The sequence below is a fragment of the Larus michahellis genome, chromosome 6, assembly GCF_964199755.1.
Source record: "Larus michahellis chromosome 6, bLarMic1.1, whole genome shotgun sequence".
Taxonomy (NCBI): domain Eukaryota; kingdom Metazoa; phylum Chordata; class Aves; order Charadriiformes; family Laridae; genus Larus; species Larus michahellis.
The window spans coordinates 45103396-45124496 of NC_133901.1; the positions used below are offsets into that span (position 1 = coordinate 45103396).

General features: G+C 37.4%; 1 protein-coding gene across 2 annotated transcripts; it reads left to right on the plus strand.

Moving 5' to 3' along the window:
* Positions 1–1800: 1800 nt before the first annotated feature.
* MAT1A (methionine adenosyltransferase 1A) lies at positions 1801–21066 on the plus strand. 2 transcript variants are annotated; one of them, XM_074590801.1, is made up of 10 exons: positions 2734–2827; positions 2945–3054; positions 10318–10395; positions 11266–11388; positions 13113–13225; positions 14755–14898; positions 15581–15799; positions 18840–19022; positions 19530–19663; positions 20301–21066. In XM_074590801.1, exons 2-10 carry the CDS (start codon positions 2961–2963, stop codon positions 20401–20403), a joined length of 1191 nt encoding a protein of 396 aa, XP_074446902.1. In that variant the 5' UTR covers positions 2734–2827; positions 2945–2960; the 3' UTR covers positions 20404–21066. The 2 variants fall into 2 exon arrangements, with proteins under 2 accessions (XP_074446901.1, XP_074446902.1); XM_074590800.1 differs by having other exon boundaries at positions 1801–3054.
* The last annotated feature ends 35 nt before the right edge of the window (positions 21067–21101 follow it).

The following is a 21101-nucleotide window of genomic DNA, read 5'->3' on the forward strand; positions in this document are numbered from 1 at the left end:
CTTTAGCCTCATTTCAAAGCACAGGAGTCATACTGATTGAGAGGATTTTGCCATTAGAAATCTTCTGAGTAAAGGTCATAGACTATAGTCAAAAGATACTTAATACAATGATGGACACTATACAAATTATAAAGAGATTTGCAGAGAAACTGACTTTCTTAGGGCTCAGTCCCACAAAGCTGCTGAGTATGACAATGAAGTTAGCAGAAAATTTGGAAGCCTGCTACATTGACTGATGAGTCATTATCAATAAAATGTAATGGGGAAAAATGCTGATATCAATCATTATTTTACTATCATTCTCTCTCTCTTTTTTTTTTTTTTTTTTTTTTTTTTTGCATAAGCAGAAGATCTGTGCCAAAAAGACATGATGGTAGAGCACTATCTTACCTTTTTACAAATATTTAACAAGTCAAATTGTTTGGGAAGAGAAGCCAAATTAAACATTACCTAACCCTACAGTGGTTTAGAGTTGGTCACAAATGTCCTAGAAGAGAACATGCTGAGATGCTTCATGGCCATAAAGCAAACGTGTTGCCCTTGATAGTAAAACCACTACTGGAAGCAGTTCAAACTAGAGGTTTTTACACAAGTTACGTGAAATGCAGCTGTGCAGCATTTCTAGAATACTATTATCAGAGAGACTCTTTTAATGAAGGGTGACCCTCCAAAGGTCTCAAGGACCAATGCATTTAACTAGCCAGAAGTGAGCCCAAAAAGAGGAACTGTAAAAGCAAAATAAACAATGGGCCTGTAAGCTCATTACTTATGTATGTCAAATTGCTTACACTCTTCAGCATTTTAAGAATTAGTGGGTTTTTTTATTTTTATATGGAATAAGAGGATTATGTGAGAGGCCTGTTTCTGCATTCTGCTTAAGTGTAACAAAATATTCTTGTTAAAAACAAGAACGTTGATTCCCAAACTACAATTTCTGTTCTTAAGTGGTGTTGAAAACCAAGAAAAAGCAAAACCAGAAGCAAGAGAGAGTGGAACTCACAGATTGACACTAGTCAGTGTTGTCTGCTTTTGCTGGAGGATTGTTTGTAGAATTAGAATGAAAACTCTTACCTGTATGAAGAAAGTTTTTATCAGAGGTGTTTTATCCATTCCCATCATGTCTTTCTTTACTTCCGTAGAGAAAAATAATTTACATTTAAGAATGAATATTTATCACTGGTGTTATTTTGCTTTAAAAGTTAATATAGTTTTTGAATGTTACCCATTAACTAGGGTTAATGTAATTAATTACTCTTTGGTCTTCTATTTTTTTTTACAAATTCAATTTCTCTAGGTGGTGTTAATGTGTAATTTATTCAGGCTTGGATAGAATCTTCATGGTAGTGGAATGGCAGTTTACTCCAGAGACAACTATGCCTCTTAACATGTATCTGATGTGTGAATTCTGCATTTTTAAGTGCAAACAGTGCTTTTCATTCCGTGAAGTAATTTCTGTACAACAGGAAACCAAGAAAATGTCTTTGAAATGAACAATTCCATGTCAATGATGGGGATGATGCTACAGCAGATTATTGGTGAACATTCACAGGCATTGGTTATTGTTTTCAGGAATGTAGGCAGAAAGTGAAAATTCTAATGAATTCTTACATAAATATGTAGCAAAGCAGAAATTTGAATCCAAAGGTCCATATAAAGTGATCTTTATCACTGGATATCAGTGATATCAGTGGAACAAGCAGTATGTTACTCATTCAAATCCACGTATCAGGTACACTTTGAATGATTAAGAGGGTATGATTCAGTGTTCATTGAAGTAAAGGGAATTTTTTATTTTGATAGACCAATGATTTGGCCTGAGTTTGAGACTAGAACGGTTTCTGTAAAGGAATTAAGAATAATTACACTTTTTTATAATGGTGCAGTAGTGCTGGGCAGTTTCTGGATCTGGCCCATGGGTATGTTTACTTGTCTTTTGTATACTAACTTAAAGACACATATACCCAAAAATGCCACCTGTCTTCATACCTGTCATACCACCAGCATATTCCAGACGCGAGACATCTGACTAGAAGAGATTTTCAGTAGCAGAACTGAGCACAGAGTACTCAGATGTGGCAGTTACTGTTTTTCTAAGGGTTATGGAATACAATATGAGAATATCATACAAAAAGAGAATTAAGATTTATCTGAATTAATAGAAGAGAGGACCAAGGAAAAGAAAAGCAAAGGCTGAAGGGAGAGGTCTGCATAAATGAGAAGCACTTGTCATGCAAGATCTTATCAGATGTTTCGTCTCTCAAATGTGCATGAGAAATGAATGAAAATGAAAAAAAAATCATGAGAGAATTCTACTTTTCAAGAGATGAAAAAGTAAAAGGAAAACACAGTTATATCATGCAGAGCGAACTTCTTCCAGCCCCTTGCTAGGGAAGACATGCATTTACAGATTTTTTTACCTATCCCTGTAAAACCACAACAGACACTTGGAAGCACAACATAGATCCCAGAATTAGGGGAGAGACAAACTGAAGAGGCAGCTGACCTGAACTGTGAGCAGTACTCCTGTGTTACTTCATGCTCAGTTGAGTTGCTAAGATAACCAATCTTGCACGGGTCGAATGCAGAATGTTTCCAAGAACTGAGTTAATTAGTGAAATATCCTAAAGTTAACTAACTCCCCTGCCAAGAAATGGGCTCTTCCATTTTCCTCACATGATTATCTAGGCACTTTCACTTTTCCATATATAGGAGCAGCTCAGGGACTGACAGATCAGGCTAGGTAGGGATACAGACTTCAGGCACATGCATACTCCTTGCGTGTGTACACAGATGCAAGCATATGCTGATTTCACACACTGAAATTCAGGTTGGTGTAAGAGGTAGCAAGTGAAGACAGCAGTAGTCCTGCAAATAAAGAACCTTCTCCTTTAAAGCAGACACTAAAGGTAGAACTTTTCAACGACTGTTTATAACAATCCATCAGGAAAAGCATCACAATCATGAATGGGCCAGTGGACGGTTTATGTGATCACACACTGGATGATGAAGGGGCTTTCATGTTCACATCGGAGTCGGTGGGAGAAGGACATCCAGGTAAGAAACCAGCTTTGGCAAATGCATTAAAAAATAGTATTTTTATTTAAAATGTTTTAAAAGCCTGAAGAAGAAGTCATATTCTATTAATCTTATTATAGAAGTTATTTGTAACAGGGTGCTTTTTACTTTATTTCTATTGGACCTTGTCCATATAGACTACAGAACCGCTATAACTAGGGTGCTTCCAACAGGAGCTTACGTGCCTATGCAGGGTGTGTATTACACTGAGGAGGGCAGTGGGGTGTATGGTTGCTGCTCCTTCCTTTTAATCTGAATTTATTTCAGTATTGCTGTGGAGGCACAACTAGATTTCTGATAGACTCAAGTTTCACATATGGAGAAGAATGCATACCTTGCTTCTCAAGTTCCATCTCTTTACAGGCCCTCTGAAACTGTCCTGCATATATGCTATGCTCTAAAACTGTCACCCACGACAGCAATATATCTAAGCAGGCTATTTTAAAGCTTTTAAAAATCAATGGTCCCAGCAGCTGTATGTGGCACAGTTGCTGACTTTTTTCCCCCCATTCCATCATCTGATGCAATATATGGAATTGCTTAAGCAAATAGTGGACAGTTATTTGCTAAACTTTATGTATGGTCAGCAGAGCTTAGTTCAATTTTATTGAAAACAAATGTTCATCTGCCATAAACACATACCTTATGTCAACAGCAAATGTGCCCCCAAATGAGGCCGGGGCACAATAGACTGTTTGATGTCCTGAAAAGTCTATTTATTTTAGAAGCTGATTTGGTGTCCTGTACCTTTTGCTATAATAAGGCTTTTTCATGTCTGTACTCATGTTATGTGAGTAAATCATAAATGGGTGGAATGACATAGCAGAGAATAGAAAGTTCAGCAGTGAGAATTTTATGTCTATAATTCTGATACTTTTCTATAATATTAACTTATTACTGCAGATCAAACCCATGGCTGATGCAATTGAGTACGTCTCTGTCAATGTCAAGGCAGTTACATCAGGTTAAGCCAGTTGGGGTTCTTTCTGACATAACGCAATCAGAAAATCACGACAACATTCAGTCCTTAGGACATAGGTCTCATCTCAAATTTATATATAATTATATCCAGCGTCTGTCATGCAAAGTAGTTTTGTAGGATAAATAATATTATGCGATATGGTAATTTTAAATTGATAATGGTATTTCCAAAGATGACAGGTCACAATTTATGCTACTTTAATCATTATTTTTAATCCCCCTAGGGCAATAATAGATAAGTCTCAGAACAGAAAGAGTTCAACTGAGTCCCCAGGTTTAGCTTTGTCCCTTGATTTCCTTCGTTTACCAATTCTCTTTTTGTCTTGTTTTCTCTTTTAGAATTTGGGCTCTTTTTTAGTTCGTATTCAGATTCCCTTCTTTATTTCAAAAAAGTCTATTGGCCCTCAGTAGGCCTTTTTCTAAGCCCCATGAGCATTATTTCCCTCCCGCGCTGAAACACTTGCAGACCTTTGTTAAACAGTGTTACCACTTGTTAGATTTGTGTACAGCCCTTCATCTGGCAGAGGCTGCAGGTACTATGAGATGCGAAGTGGCAACCTGAGAGGCTTGAGTGAAAAACTGAAATTTTCTCAAGATGTTTTCAAGGCTGTGATGCTTATACTTTCTTAAACAGCCTAGGTCTTCATGTAGGGTACTGAAAACTCAAGCGCCTGTGACGAAGGAAAGGTACAGATTTTCCAAATCAAGGGAGGACAGGTTGACAGTAAGTAATTCTGGGTGGTCCTGCAAACTCTTGCTCCTGAACACAGCCCAGCAATAGGTCTTAATTGTCTCAGCGATAGCTTTAGTTTCTGACAGCAAATTGGCCACCTTTACATCCTGGCCAAACCCCCTTTTCCCTCTCTGTGGTTTTACACGGGCTATGTAGACTTGCTATTAGGTTTTTATCATCCAGGAAGATGTTGGCTATTTCTTAAAATGGGACCCAGTGTCTTAGGCTGTAGTTGGCCTTCTGACATTATCAGTAGCACTAGAATTTTATTGTGAGTTTTGAGTTCCCCTGTTTGATACCAAATGGATAATTTGCGTGTTTCTGATTATTTCTCTTCTGTATGTAATAGTATAATTTTGCTAGAGGGCATTATATGAAGTAAAGATCCTGAACCAGATCTTTGTCTGGTGGAAATTTGAATTGTTCTGATTATATTAGCTGAGGACTGAGTGCTTTAATGGAGACCTCCTTCTTAATAAACAAAGCAGGAGAAATTACATGCTTATTTATTTGGGTATACAGAGAACTGCCTCATACCTGTGCAATGCCTAAGAGTTGTGTGTCACTAAGAAGTCCAGATTCCACAGAAGCAAGTAATAGCTGGAAATAACATACAGGTATTACCTATGCTCCCCAAAGGCTTTATAGAAGACTTTGTTTATCCCATCTTCTCAGTCCAAATTCTTCAAAATCACTTGGGTATAAAATTTGGGACTTCCTTCCAGGTCTTTAATTTTGGCATTTAGTAGGGTAAATTCCAAACTCTCTGAAGATTTACATATGACTTCTTCATTTCAATATAATGAAAGCACATAGATAGCAGCATGGGAAAGAAAAAGATTTCAGTGGTTTTTAGATAGCTGTTTTTCGTCACTGCTCCAGTTTGCTTTGTCCAGTAGTGTCTGTCCGTGCTGCACATTGGTTTCACTGTGCTTTGAAAGGTGTTGTGTGTTTCTCTGACCCACAATGTCGTAGAGGTACCAAACTACTTAAGAACAATTCCTTCCCCTATCTGGTGTGACTTCGGGTGGAATTGCCTGCAAACAGAATGTCATTCAGTTTTCCAGTAAGTATCAAGGAATCTCTTTAAAAATATAAGAGAAAACATCTGTTAAAAGCACCCTCAGTTTTCCAACCATATTAGAAACATGTTTATCTTCTGGATATTCAGAGAAAAAAAACACAAAAGAAAACAAACGAACAGAAAATGCAGATCTTTCCAGCAAGTTGATGCTTGCATGTCTTATATCTAAAGTTATATATACTTAACAATGTCAAACATTGTATATACTTAGCAATATATATAATATTCCAGTGAACTGTGTATTGAACAAAGAGAACAGATGTACAAGATGTTTAAACAGTGTAGTGTTAATATTGAAGTACCACTGCAGTTATCAATTAGGACTCCTCAAGAGTCTTTTAAAATAGGAAAAATGTAATACAGCACAATTCAGCTATTCGAATTCAGCTATTCGAAGTCTTTCTAGTGAAACTTTTTTGGTGGAAAGCTTATTTTTTGATGAAGTGCTCATGATAAGTATCTGAGTTTGTTGACTGTTTTAATTTTTTAACAGAAAACTGAGAATTCCTCAGTTTATCATATTTTGAATATGTATTTTCACATTCTAGTTTAAAATGATTTTTTAATGTTGATATAAATAACATACCAAATTTTATTTTGATGATTACAAGTTTTTAAGAAAATCAAACTTCCCTTTTGAGATGTTCAATGTTTATTATATTTACTACACCATCAAAGCCAAAAGTGTGGTTGTACCTGTTTGTTGTGCTTCAAAGGGCGGAGATTTTTTTAACTGCAGTTGTTACTGCTGTTCATAGATTTTGTGTGTGTGTGTGGTGAATCCATGAAGCTGAATTCTTGGGGAGGTCCTGAGAACTTGCAGATGTCATGGCTCTTACATAGTCTAGATTCACATCACAAACTTATGTCCAACTATCTGGAAAACTGAAGCTCCTTCTAATTATTAGAGATCATTTTTGTTGTTGAATGCCTCCTTTACTTCAGAATTTGACAACTGGGCATTTGAGTAGGGTTTATCATCAGCTCCCGTGGACTCATTCATTCCTTTTATAGTTAGCAGGAGCTGTTTTACAGCTGATTGGCACCTCTGCCATAAGGTTGGGTCTGTGGGATGGTTGGATTTCACAAAAAGAATTCATGGTTATCTAATACTTTTCTACTCAGTCAAGAAATCCTCAGCCTAGACATCCCTTTTGCAATATTCATCCTATTGGGTAGTAATTCACTACATGAAGGTATGCATGAACTGAATTCTTACCTATTACGTCATTTTTTTAGACAATAAGGCCTCACCGGGGGGGGGGCGTGGGGGGGGGGGGGGGTTGGGGGTGTCCATTATGCTTTCCCTGTTTCCAAAAAAGAAGGAACAAAAAAAGAAAGGAAATATTGGACAAACAAGTCCTGTCACCTTTAGCAGCTAATAAGAGAAATGGGATGATTGGGATGGGAAATTTAAATAACAGAATGAAGGGTGCACGAAGCTGCTAAGCATTGCTAAAAATAGAACGCCTGGTTTTATTTTACACTAGAGACCTTTACTAATAGACGTGCCTTTAATTTAATGCATTAATCAGCCAATCATCCAGCTAGATTTCTCTTTCCAGTCTTGATAGATATGTCTGTATCTGTATTTGGATCTAGTTGTACTAGAACTGTTGGTTGTTGCAACAACGATTAGATATGACTGGCAACTGTTGTTAAACTGATTTGTCTTAGCCTATTTTAATCTGAAGATATGCTATCAGCATAGTGGATTAAATTCTTCTGATTTACTGTTTTAATTGATTAAATTCTCACATATATTTTAAAGACCAGAACAGACCTCTCATATATAATCTGGTCTGACCTCAATACACAGGTAATAACATTTCGTGCAAGAATTCTTCCAACATGCCAGTAAATTATGGTTTAATTTCATTCATACCTTTTAAAAAGATATCCAATTTTCATCTAAAGATTTGAAGGAACAAGGAATCCTTTCACTGGATTCTCACCCTTTTAAAATATTCCTTTTTGAATCTGTATCTGTCTCTCTTTAATTTCCAGCTCTCAGCTGTAGTTACATTATTGTCCATCAGGCAAAAACTTTTCTCTCAGCATATTATTTTTAGGTTCTTAGAGACTGTGATCCCAATGCCTGTAAGGATTTCCTCTGGTAGGTTGCCTTTCCTTCAGCTTTTCAAAACTAGATTGCTCTTGATTGATTTCATGCTGTAAGACAGACTTTTCTGATTTAGGGGCATTCTTCTCAGTCTATCTTAAACCTTCCTGCAGCTTCTTAATGTCATCTTTGGAATACCACCACCAAAATTCAGTATTTCTGTAGCAATGTCACAAATCCTATTGTATGGAGATAATTTCATTTCTATGGACGACTGTTCATCTGGTTTTCTATCATAATCTTTTCAGAGTAACAGTTTTGTAAGACAAATTCTCCCCTTCTGTAAATGTGGACTATGCTTTTTGTTCATGAATATTTGCTGTGTTATTTCTCTGAGAGGGATGCAAAAGAGCTGCTTTTCTATCTACCGTAGATACTAATGATACAGTTCATACAAAAGAAAAAAAAACAGCCATGAAAACATCCTGTTAAATCATCCCTTATTGATTTCACTGCCTACTATGGCTAATGCTCCCTTGAGACATTTAGTGAAAGTTTTAGTTCATTAATTGATTTCAACCCCAGCATGCAAAACCAACATAAGGTTCTTTGTACCAGATAGGAACCATGAGGAGAAATGAGGATGAATTAGTCATATGGGATTACCTGTGCCCTTCTTAAATGCTTTGGAAAGTATGTATGTAATATCCCGGTATGTGCCATACAGGGAACTTAGACAAGCATGGGACGTTGGCATCTACTGCAGGTGAGATGTGCTTCATGTGGAGCAAGGACAGGGATAAAAGTTGTTCCTGGCATAGAAACTACAGGTGGTGGAAAAAAGATTACAAAGCCATCTCAATCACTATGAGTTTACTGCAGGGCATTGGACCTGCACTAAGAAGGTCATCCTATCCCAGTTGCTCTGTTGTCCCACCCAGGTAATCAAAAATTACATATTTTCATCAATAATTTTTGCTCTTATGCTTGAAAATACAGCTATATTTACTGATAAAAATAGAAACTTTGAAGAGAGCAAACGGAGATACATTTTAATCACCCCTGCCACCTGTGTCCCCAGTCTTGCTAAACAAGGTTCATTTGGACTTCTAACTGAATTGCAAGAAAGGTGTCTGATTCCTGGTTTTGGTAATAATTGTCTCAAATTTAGTAATCCATGTACAGTTCTTGCAAGGCTGAAAGTTCCAATGCAACTTACATTTGCTAATTGTCTTTTGCGTTCGTTTTTTCTGTTTTGAAGAGTGTCAGAATCACATCGGTTCTCTAGTCTTTGATTTGTCCCTCTTAGATAAATGTACACCTTCCTCATAAAAATAAATGAGAATTTATTTTGACTTGAGGTTAAACGTATTAAAAGGCTCTAATGACATACTCGTACAAAACTTTGCTTTCCAACAGGTTGTGTTGCAAACGTCAAGGTAGGAGATTATTTTGCCACACAGCATGTTATGGCAACATCTAAACATAGTATACAATACTAGACTTTTTTTAAGAACAATAAAATAAAAATATATGAGGAAAATGTAGCATTTTCCTGTGGAAGGCATTGCTGTGGGTGCTGCCCTTCTGTGTTCATTAGATTAGCTACATTATGTGATTAAGATTCATTATTCATTAAGAAGGTAAGAAAAGAAAGAAAGAAAAAGAGAAAGATTATTATGATAAACCTGAGCTGAAACCTTAGTATTTGGGATGTAACTGAAGATATGTTCAAGATTTACCTCAGGCAAACTTCAGTTGGTAACCCCTTCTTGCTTCTGTGTGTGCTGCTCGCTCCCCTGCCTTAGGGGGGTTGGAGGGATTATTAGGAGATGGCATTGCAGGATGGTAGGAAGCGGTGGGAAGTAGCAAACCAGAAACAGGCACTTGACTCTGAGCTGTGCATTATCTGTATTAATCTGAACGCTTTCTCAGGCTTTACCAGCAGCGTTGGTCAGGTACATTCTAGCTTTCTGCTGGGGAGATGGAAGGTGATGGTGGAATACCACCTTGTTAGAATACTTCTGACGTGGAGCGTGTGCTGTGTTGGCTTGCAGTGTTAGAGAAGGAGAAGGCTGGGAGTAAAACCTCAGCCTCTCAGGTAATTCTATGCATAGCGTACTTGTTGCACACTTAAGTGCAGAAAACTACAGGTAAAGTTGTAGTCACCGTTAGTTTACAACAGTAAGCAATTCCCATTGTATCTACTGACTTTTCTTGCAGGATGTTTCATATGTCTTTCTATTTAGATAGCTTAAATACTCCAGTAATAAACCATAAAATAATTCCTTGCTGAAATACCTGCCTATTCAAAGTGATGCAAACCCTCCATGTTTTGTACTGAGTGCTATGGTTTTGAATCACAACTTTGATATCTTGCAGATAAAATCTGTGATCAAATCAGTGATGCTGTACTAGACGCCCATCTCAAACAGGACCCGAATGCCAAAGTTGCTTGCGGTAAGTTGTTTGCTGCTTTAAGTCATCAGTCAGTCACCGTTCTTTCTTTTATGATCTTCCTAAAGACCTCGGTGCTAACTCATTTTTTCTCTCAAAAAAATACATAAGAATTAGTGTCCAAGACGAGGAGAGATGGGAATGAACAGTACAAGTTTTTATAAAGACTGAAGGCTAAGCAGGCTGTATAAGGGTAGGATAGTTAATTTTGTGCGTGGACTAGATTTTCCTGGGAGAAACAGATGTTTCTTCATTACAGTGGATTTTTGAAAGAATAGTTGAATGTTTTGTTGAAAAGTTAATTTACTATATTTAATAAAGTACTGTTTTTTTCAGTCCAAGTCACCATAACTGCTTATTTTTTGAAATCTCTTCAGAAAGAGTTGTACCATCAACTCTCAGGTTCACGTATTATGTAACTAAACCCCATCTTCAGATTATTCCTCCTGGGACTGGAGGCAAGTTTTCAAAGTAGTTGGTCACTGGTGAGTTCTATTTAGCCTTAGTACGTACCTTAGAGTGATTAAGTGGATTTAGAAATCACAGTTTAATGCTATATTTCCCTAAAGTCTGTGCATATCACTGAATCATGCTCAGTGTTTGGACCTTCCCATTTGTAAATTAGACACATTAGTCCTTTCCTTACTTTCAGATTATGGTGTATATGAAAAGAATTTGTTGTTGAAGGGGCCAATAATGCTGAAAATATGGGTAGAAAGGACTTAAGCTGTATATACCCAGTACATCTGGGTATAATCTGGGTAAAACCTGGTATACATCTAGGAAAAATCACCATCATCACAAGCATAGTTATTTGTCTTATTGGGATGGGTCATTCTGCTGTTATAATTCCGTTTTCATCTCTCTTTTCAGAGACAGTATGTAAGACAGGAATGGTGTTGCTTTGTGGGGAGATCACATCTCGTGCTGTTGTGGATTATCAACGAGTTGTCCGAGATGCAATTAGACATATTGGCTATGATGATTCAGCTAAAGGTTGGTGGAAAAACTCATGAAATCCTTGAAGAGCAAGAAATAGGCAACTGCAAAACAGGTCTGTCACCATTTCCATGTATGGGCTTTAGGAAGCCTGATAAAAACTGAATATCCTGTGTGAATGCTGCTTACATGGTGCTACGTGATACGCTTTCTGGCTTTACCCAGTAAGTAGAAAAACCATCATACATTAGTTAAAACTGAAAGGGAGTTGGCAGAATGTACTTTGGACTGTGGTATTAGGCCAGAATGGTTAACTGCATCTTGAGCCACAGAATCTACCACTCCTCCAAACCTGCAAGAACTTGAATCGTGGTTATTCATTTGGCAAGCCAAATGATGCATCTTGGTGCAAAAGAGAGAGAAGAAGGAAGCTCCTTCATTTTGTTGTACCATTATATATTTGTACTGTGGTAGCATCTTGAATTCTGTGTAAGGCAGGTTCTCACTGTGCAAGGTGCTTTGTTAGCTCTGAACAACTCCTCCTACACTGCCCAGTGTGCAGCCCAAATCCAGTTTGTATGATGCACAAATGATAAAAAAGACAAAATGCTTTATATACCAGACACATTTCATTTTCTAATTTGCCATGTATCTGTTTATACATTACAAATATTCTGAGTTTACTGTTACAGTGGAGTGTATCTTTTAAGAGCTTTTGGTTAAAAAAAGTTGTTTCCTGCAGTCCTTTAATTGCTATTGAATTTACAGGGACGTTGTGGAGGGAGAGTACTATACCAGCACATCTGCAGGTTACCTCCACCATCAAGTAACAGCAGTGCTTTCAGAAAACGCTGGCAAATCTAGTAGGTCATAAATCTCCTTTTTATCCCAACTGCCAAAAATTATAAAGGGAGATGTGGTGACCCAGTGAAAAACAATTTCTATGCAGAAGTAAAACAAAAAGATAAACCAAACAATTGCACACAGAAATATAACTTTTCTTCTCCACATAGCCTACGTAAAAGAGGGTGAGGAGCATTCTTCAAGTGGATCATATGCATATGGACATGTATGTATGTTGTACTGGCTGACCATGAGTTTGGTCAGCAGCTACAGTTCTAGGAAAGGTTGGATTTGGAGAGAAGCAAGTTGCTATTAATATACCTAGGAACAGGTGGAAAATTTTGCCACGGTCTTCTGTAAGTCTTTCAATTTCTTTTTAAAACCTTCCTTTTGTTCTTTGAAAGTAATGTAGAGTAAATTTCTACTTCCAGGTTTGCTGTGAGACTTGAATCTGCTTTTTTTTTTTCTCTGTTTGTGGCTCTCCTACAAACTCCTGCAAGAGACTTAAATACACACATTGCTTTACATGTATTACAAATAATGTATCAGAGAGCAGAGCCTTCGGTTCCTGAAAACATCAGCTTTTAGAAATTTATGTAGAAGTTTTTAATACTATTTATTTAGGAGAGGTTCACGATTTACTTTTTTCACTAGTTTTCTGCAGTTAACAATTCATAATGTGAATTGGCTTGGCATAGGGTGACAATGCAAGAGAAAACAAGCAGTAACAAGCAATAAAGGCAACCCTATAACCCCCCCCCCTTCCAAAAAAGGTTTCAAGTGTTGTATTGACAAAAAATTTCACTAAAAATAGCAGTTAGGTTTTGAGTTCTGAATGCAGTATCCTTCGGAATGAAAATTTTTTCATATGGTTCCGTGTTACTTTCTTTAATTGTGACAGAAAAAGCTAATTCACCACTATTCTTTTTTCCAAATAGGCTTTGACTACAAGACTTGCAATGTTTTAGTGGCACTGGAACAGCAGTCACCTGATATTGCCCAAGGTGTTCATTTACACAGGAATGAAGAGGATGTTGGTGCTGGAGATCAGGTAGATGTAACATCACATCTAAAACATCAAAGCTATTGAATGGAAAAAATTTACCCCATCTTATTGCCCTATTTTCTAAATCAAAACCCATGTGAAGATTTCCACACTTCCATCTTGGGCTACCCCAGAATAAAACCCATGTATTTATTAAAACAGCTGGAAGTTCTTTGAGGTCAAACTTTTGCCTGGTGTTTGTTACAGCACTTCATGCAAGTTAGGAAAGCTGTGGCAGTTTGTAGTAGCTTAGGATGTGTCCTTAGAACTCAGGAAGGTTTTTTGCTTATGTATTTCATGTTTTTGTTGAGTAGCTCTAGCTTCATTAGACCATTTGTCTTGCAGCCAGACTTGTCTTGTAAGATGGAATAAACAAAGGATCTGTTTACTTTCACAGAACTCGTGAGATTTTACACAGCATAAAATTAGGCGATGTTTCAACTGTCTTCAGCATTAGTACAATGAAGGCAAATATGCCAGAGTACTTTTAGTTCTCACTTATTTCCCAGAGGCAGCTATTTTAATAGGTGTTCCACATAATTAAGGCTGTCCAAGCTGCATTTCTATGAGCTAAATAACACATGTAGATAATTATGGTATGTTCCCAAGAGAAAGATGCTAACATAAAACCACCATAATCTGACTGATGCCAATATGAGTGAGTTTAACATTTACATTAGTTATCATTAGTAGTAATATCTAGTTTATAACAACGCTGTTGAGAACCATAAGTGGAGCTATCAGAGTCCAGGAGCAAAGCTAATATTGTTCAAAAAACCCTTGAGGACTAAATTAAAATGCTTTTATGCTGTCATGGGGACATAATACTGCATAACATGAAAAGATATCTGACTTTCTTTGGCACTTTGTTGGCCTCCCTTCCCATTGTATCAAAGTACCTTCCTGTCTTTCCTTTTTTTTTGGTCACAACATACATTGGATGAAGAGAAAGAAAATGCTGGTAACTCTGTTTAACAAATGATAACCTGATGCAGGGAACATGACTGAATAAGAGCAGAAGCTGTGACTAGAAGCATGTAGCATTGAAAATCTGAGGCAGGTGCCATAAACTGTTGAATCGTATGTCCTTCATGGAGTATTCACATCTCATTCCACTGAAATTTCAGATGCAAGCTGCAGTACAAGTGTGTCTGTATTCATACATAAAAGCCTGTACAACCTTTCCAGGCTAATTATAACACCTTTCCTATGACAGAAATTTTTTTGCTCCAACATATTTTTATTTCTGTGAAATAACCTGATTTTTTCACCAAAACTTCTCCCTTTTTGTCCAGGTTTCCAGCTCAACATGGAAACCTTCAGGCTTTCAGTGAAAAATTCTAGGAACGTGGTTTGTTTCTCATTACACTGCAACATGTTGGAGCCTGACCTGAGTTTAGGCTTCTTGCACTGTAAAGTAAAACAGTAGAAAGTAAACCAGAGGGTACTGTTTACTCTTTGCTTCAGATGAAATCTTGTTGCCTTTGGTTGTGATGCTTTTAACAGTGATTGAAGCATATCTTCTCCTCCTGTAGGGTTTGATGTTTGGTTATGCAACAGACGAGACAGAAGAATGTATGCCTCTAACAATTATTCTTGCTCATAAACTGAATGCCAAGTTAGCAGAGTTGAGGCGTAATGGAGAACTTCCTTGGCTGAGACCTGACTCTAAGACACAGGTAAATACTGCTAGAGACAGTCCAGATCATTGAAAACGCAAACATTTTCTTTGCAGAAATCTTAAATATTTTTAAAAACAGCAATTGATGGTGTTCAGAGTATCGGGATAACCTACAAGTAGAAGATATATAAACTACAAGTAGCAGATATAACATTTCCACTGCTTATAATATTGTCTCCTTGACTGTTGGAAAATGGTTAACCTATATCAGAGTGCTTGGAGCACTTAAAACACCTACCAGTGAAGAAACATTTAACCCTTCAGACCTAAGTGGTCTGTACTTTTTGAAAAAGCGATGGGAGATCCAAAGGATTGATTTTGTATTTAGGGATTTGGGTTGGTCTTTTTGAAGATGTGCTGAAAACATCCATTTCTGAGGCTTGGGAGTTTTACTGGAAATCCCAATGGAACTACACATTTGGACAATTTCATAGAAAATCTGGTTGTCCATATTGAGTCTTTTTATTTATTTATTTTTCTCAGCACAGCAAAAATGACGAATGAAAAAATAGGCTTCATCTCCCATACCTTGGCAACAATGTGAGCAGTGATCACTATAACATCAGCAATGACATTTGCTACAATTTTGCTCTTTGTATAGCATGACATTTGATGTAGACCAGTAATAGGTTTTATAGCAATTTTGTTTTTTACTTCCTCCATCTCCCTGTTCTGTTCAGGTCACAGTTCAGTATATGCAGGAGAATGGAGCAGTCATCCCGGTGCGTGTTCACACCATTGTGATATCTGTGCAGCATGATGAAACCATTTCATTGGAGGATATGCGCAGAACCCTGAAGGATCGTGTGATCCAAGCTGTTGTCCCTGCAAAATACTTGGATGAGAAAACTATTTATCACCTTCAACCTAGCGGACGTTTTGTTATTGGAGGGCCTCAGGTTTGTGTTGTATCATTTTGGTGCTTTTATCAACTTGCCTTTGTCACTGGGTGTGTGTCTTAAAATAAATGCTCAGCTTTTTGGCATGCCTGTCCTAGGGAGTAAAAAGCAAGCCGCAGTTGTGGGGGAAGCACTTTGTGTGCCAAAGTAACCTCTGAGGGCATGGTTGTATCACACGTGTTGTGACTAGGCAGGCAAGTTGAGCAGAATCTTATGTTGCATGTGGAATGTACAGCTCTGGGTTTCCTTAAGCTCTCCCAACTACAGCACTGAGAGAGACATGCAATCCTTTCTCATGAAAAGCACTCTTTACAAAGAGATGGACAAGAGAAGGTTTACTTCTCTTACAGTGAACCTGGTTTTCAGGTCCGTATAGCTCACACTGTTCTGCCTGACACCAATGAGAGCTGAAGGTGTTCATCTGTTCTGAAAATCAGCCCCTAACAGGCTTCTCATGGTACAAAAATAAATGTTGCTTTTGCTTTATCTAGGCAATGGAGGACCTGGGATTTATAATTTGATCACAGAAGTCAGGCAGAACTTCCACTCTCTGTAGGATCAGGACTTCTGAGGTTTAGTTTTTGGAAAGAAATTCACCATTTCCAAAGTTTTAGTCTTCAGTTCACTATCACAGCAAAACTTCAAAGCTCCTTCCTGAAATGAAGTCAAATTTTACAGCAAATCCAAGTAGATATTGTTTTTCCTTTGCTGTTCAAGTTCATTAATTTACTGAAATTTCCCAGAATTATTTCTAAGGTGCTGTGTCTTTTTGACATTAGTGCCACGGAATAAGTAGGAAGGTGATGAGATGAATCATTATAATAATGATTATACAATCATTGACATCCTAGACTATGGACAAATGGAGAGGCAAACTTGAGCTTTAACTTGGAGCAAATAAACCAATGCAGCAATCACAGCTACGTATAAAAAGAAGGCTACACATATGAAAATTTTCAGGTGTGCACTGAACTGCACCAATTTAAAAATGTAATATAATTGCATTTGGTAAGCCAACTGTGAATACCTTTTCTACTCTTTTTGCTTTTTCTACTGTGTATTTCGTATGTTTGCACATACACAGAGGCACGTTGCAGTGTGTGTTTGCAGCTTTTTAAACCTGGGACAAGTTTACTTAGTATGGGTCAATCTGTCTGTCTGTCCATGGCCTTACAAATGCTATCATCACTTGTGCAATTTACAATAACGTTGCGGCAATCAGAAAATAACTGTTTCTTTCCTTGTCTTTTACATCTTGAACTTTCTGATTACTTTTTATGAGTATTACTCAGTTTTATTTTTAACAACGCTAGCTATAGAAGGCATTTTAATCTCCAGTTCAGTTCATCCGAGGAAGACACATGTATTTCACTCGGGACGTTCACCTTATGTTTTTGAGCACTGTAGTACCTTGAATTCTGGCTATGGCAAAATTAGCAATTCTGCTGCTATCACCATTTTTCGAACAGCAACACCCACTGGTACTATGAAGACATTACAGCTCGTTTCAAAGGTGGCTTCCACAGGCCTTACAAATGCATTTGTGCTCTTTCAGCACCTTTAAAATGAGAGGTTTTGGTGTTTGTTTGTTTGTTTTTTTCCCTTTCACCGGTCCATTTCTCTTCCTGTTACTTGGTTCTGCAGTCAAGTCATGATGGCACATGAGGCATTCTTGTTGCAATTGTCTGTGCCATCAGAAAGTTTTGATTCAAGCAGAAGAGCCTCAGGAGGACAGGATCCTTTAAATAAGCTCAGCTATCTGCAATTCAGATTTACATTTTGCTGCTTTCTTAGCAGCATGGAACAAACAGTGCCAAAGGTTTTCTTCTGTGTAGACAAGACACACAGTCTTTCTAAGAAAAACTTTGACTCTCCGCTTGTGTTTGCCATGCAAACGTTCCAGCAGTTGAATTTTACTGACATGATATTCCACAGAATTTCAAACCTGCCTGCACAGGTGGAGACTGAATTTCAAATTTGACCATGTTTCCATTCACACTGGAAAGATTAAGCATTTGGTAAATTGGGAGGGTTAGGCAATTAAACAGGTACTGATCAGCTAGCCAAGATCAAATGAAAATATGAAGTACTTGTGAGGTGCAATCAGGATAGCTGTGTAGGCAGCTAGAAGTTTATCTGCACTTCCTTATTTAATATTTTAGAATATTCACAATTTAGAATATTTAGAATATTCACAACAAGTACCTGTTATTAGAAAGAAGTAATCCTTCTTTCTCAATTACCTGTAACTGCTTACTACTCCATACCTGTTGTGTATAGTTTAAATTAGACTATAAATATTTTGGGATTGAAAATGTGGGGTTTAGTCCATATTTGTACGACAGTCTCTGTAATGATACCGCACTGGAAGTGTTGGGTGCTTGCTTCCATGTAATCATAGAATCATAGGGTTGGAAGGGACCTCTGGAGATCATCTGGTCCAACCCCCCCTGCCAGAGCAGGGTCACCTGGAGCAGGTTGCACAGGAACACGTCCAGGCGGGTTTTGAATGTCTCCAGGGTTGATAAAGTAGCACTGACATACCTTTCAATGGTAAATACAAAAAAGTCATCTACTATTTCATATTCACACAACTTCAGATTTTGACCAAAAGATATGAAAGCCTGATTATTACTTTTTTAACACTGTAAAACCTGTCAATACTTCCTATATGGCACATAAATTGTTAGCAATATTCTGTATTCAGTTTGGATGTGGTAGATATGTCACTTCTAAACCAAAGTTCCCATATTGTCTGGAATATTTACTTTTGAAATAGGCAGTGCATCTGTAGCTATCTGTGTATAAACCTGTTTACTTGATTGCAGTTGTGAATGGCTTGTCCTATGAATCTGGCTTTCAAGAACACTTATAGCCACCGTTGTAGTTTGGTGAGACAAGTTCATTCCTTCATCTTCCCCACAGCAATCCATATGTGGTGAAATTACACCTTCTTCTAGCCTTCTGAAGGATGCATAGCATTGTTTGAGACTTATAATAAAATGGATTGTAAAATGGGCGAATTCTTTTGCTGATTCAGGGAGATGCTGGTGTTACTGGTCGAAAGATCATTGTGGATACTTATGGTGGCTGGGGAGCCCATGGAGGTGGTGCCTTTTCTGGCAAAGACTATACGAAGGTGGACCGATCAGCTGCGTATGCAGCCCGTTGGGTGGCCAAGTCTCTTGTGAAAGCTGGGCTCTGTCGCCGTGTTCTGGTTCAGGTATGGTTTTGCTATGAATGTTGCTTTTCTCAAAAGGATTTTTCCTTTTCAATTTTACCTTGAACACACATTGTATGAGACACTGTAGTAGAAGCAGTCTTGATCATGACTTGGGGTTGAAGAAAGGAAGACCTTGACGTGCCTGGTTCAAGACCACTGTAATGTCACTAATAGGCTATCGCCTTCTCGAAGCTCAGCCTTTTCATTTAACTTTCATTTCATTGGCTGTTTTTCTGGACATTTATTGAGCCCTCAACCCTCTGACACCTATCATGGAAATAAACGTGGGGTAACTGGATAATGGAAAAGAAAGTTACCAGAGACGTCAGCATAAGTTTTATCTTTTTTTTTTCTGCAAATACAAATTGCACAAATATGGGAAATGGAGGAGATGATGCCTTTAGTTTTCCTAAGATGGTTCATGAATGAATTCTTTCTTCTGTTGCACACTTTTGGCGACTGGGGTACCGAGTTTATTTGCTGACTATGGTGTCTTTTTTGCCATAGGTTTCTTATGCCATTGGGGTAGCTCATCCACTATCCATTTCACTGTTCACTTATGGAACTTCCAAAATAACAGAGAAAGAGCTGCTGGACATTGTGCACAAAAACTTTGATCTTCGGCCTGGAGTCATTGTCAGGTATAGAAACACACAAAAAGGAAAATATCTTGGTGATCACATCCCAGAAATGACTTCCTGTAAAACCATTAGATGTTACAATGTAAGAGTCAGGCTCTTGAACCAGCATGGGATTGTTCCATGCAGTACAAAAGAGACTTTTCTCTCATTTTGTCATTGTCAGTCTTCACAGTTGATACTTTTTATGGATTTACCAGTGTGCCGTATCTTTTAAGACAACAGATGTACTTTTCAAGTTTCGTATGAAACATAAACATTTCATCATCTGGCCTCATATAGTATGTGGAATTTAAATAAAATAAGATAATTTTTTTTATTCCAATAATTTTAGGTTACTTTGCTGTGAAGAAAGATATGCTTTGTTTTACAAAAGGAATTGAAGGTTATTTCACCTTTTCTGTTAAAATTATTAATTCTCAATAACAACTTTTGCTGTAGCCCTAAAGTACTTCACATTTAAGTTTTGTTGTCGTTGTTACGGTTCTCCATTGGACATGTTCACTGGTATGCTTGCATCTCCACAATATGCATGCCTGACTAAGGGCATGAAATGGATATCAACGTCAGGATTTTAATTTTAGTTATCATAAAGTATCTTAATGTGAAAAATTTTCTCTTCTTTTTATTATACACACAGGGATTTGAACCTAAGAAAGCCCATTTATCAGAAGACTGCATGTTATGGTCACTTTGGAAGAGAAGAATTCTCGTGGGAGGTGCCTAAAAAGCTTGTGTTTTGACACTATTAATCACCCTTTAAAAACAGAAAGTAAGAGAAGTTCACTAATGATGAGGATGCTTCCAAAAATCAAATCTGACAGCTTTGTATTCAACAAATGGAAATTTAGATTTTAAATGGAAAGAAAGAAAAAGATATTTTTCTTGGAAATTGATTTTTTTTTTTTAACCCTCAATGTCTTTCATTATCTAAGATATAAAGGACAGTCTTTTTTAATCAATACAAGACAAAAAAAAATACAGTTTACTTTTTATTGCTGCTCTGTTGGTTCTTCTGATAAAGGCAAAGTATGACTCAGGTACGCAAACCAATGGCTGAACCTCAAACCTTTCATGGCCAAAGGCGAAGACGACTTTCCCAACTCTGACTAAGGATCAGCAGATCTCTTGCTTCTAATTAGACAATGGGAAATTCTGGGGTCCAATTTCCTTACTGGAGTTAGCATTGCATACAGCTGGGGGTTGTTTTGATGGGAGAGGGCTGAATATCACAAAACTGTATGTTAGCCTCTTTCGTAGAAGATGTTGACATATATGTAATATTTAAATTACCTTCACTGTGTGTGTGCTCTTACTATTGTGTTTCAATTACCTGTGGTTTTGAAACATAAGTGTTCTCCTATAAAACAACAATCATAGAATAAAAAGCTTTTTCCTACCATGTATGTAGAGGTGCCTCTTTTTCCATTTTTTTAATATC

Coding starts and splice junctions, on each gene's coding strand:
- MAT1A (XM_074590800.1), top strand. CDS start 2,961: ATGAATGGGCCAGTGGACGGTTTATGTGATCACACACTGGATGATGAA. Junction 14,899..15,580: donor GACCTGACTCTAAGACACAG/GTAAATACTGCT, acceptor TGTTCTGTTCAG/GTCACAGTTCAGTATATGCA. Junction 15,800..18,839: donor TTGTTATTGGAGGGCCTCAG/GTTTGTGTTGTA, acceptor TTGCTGATTCAG/GGAGATGCTGGTGTTACTGG.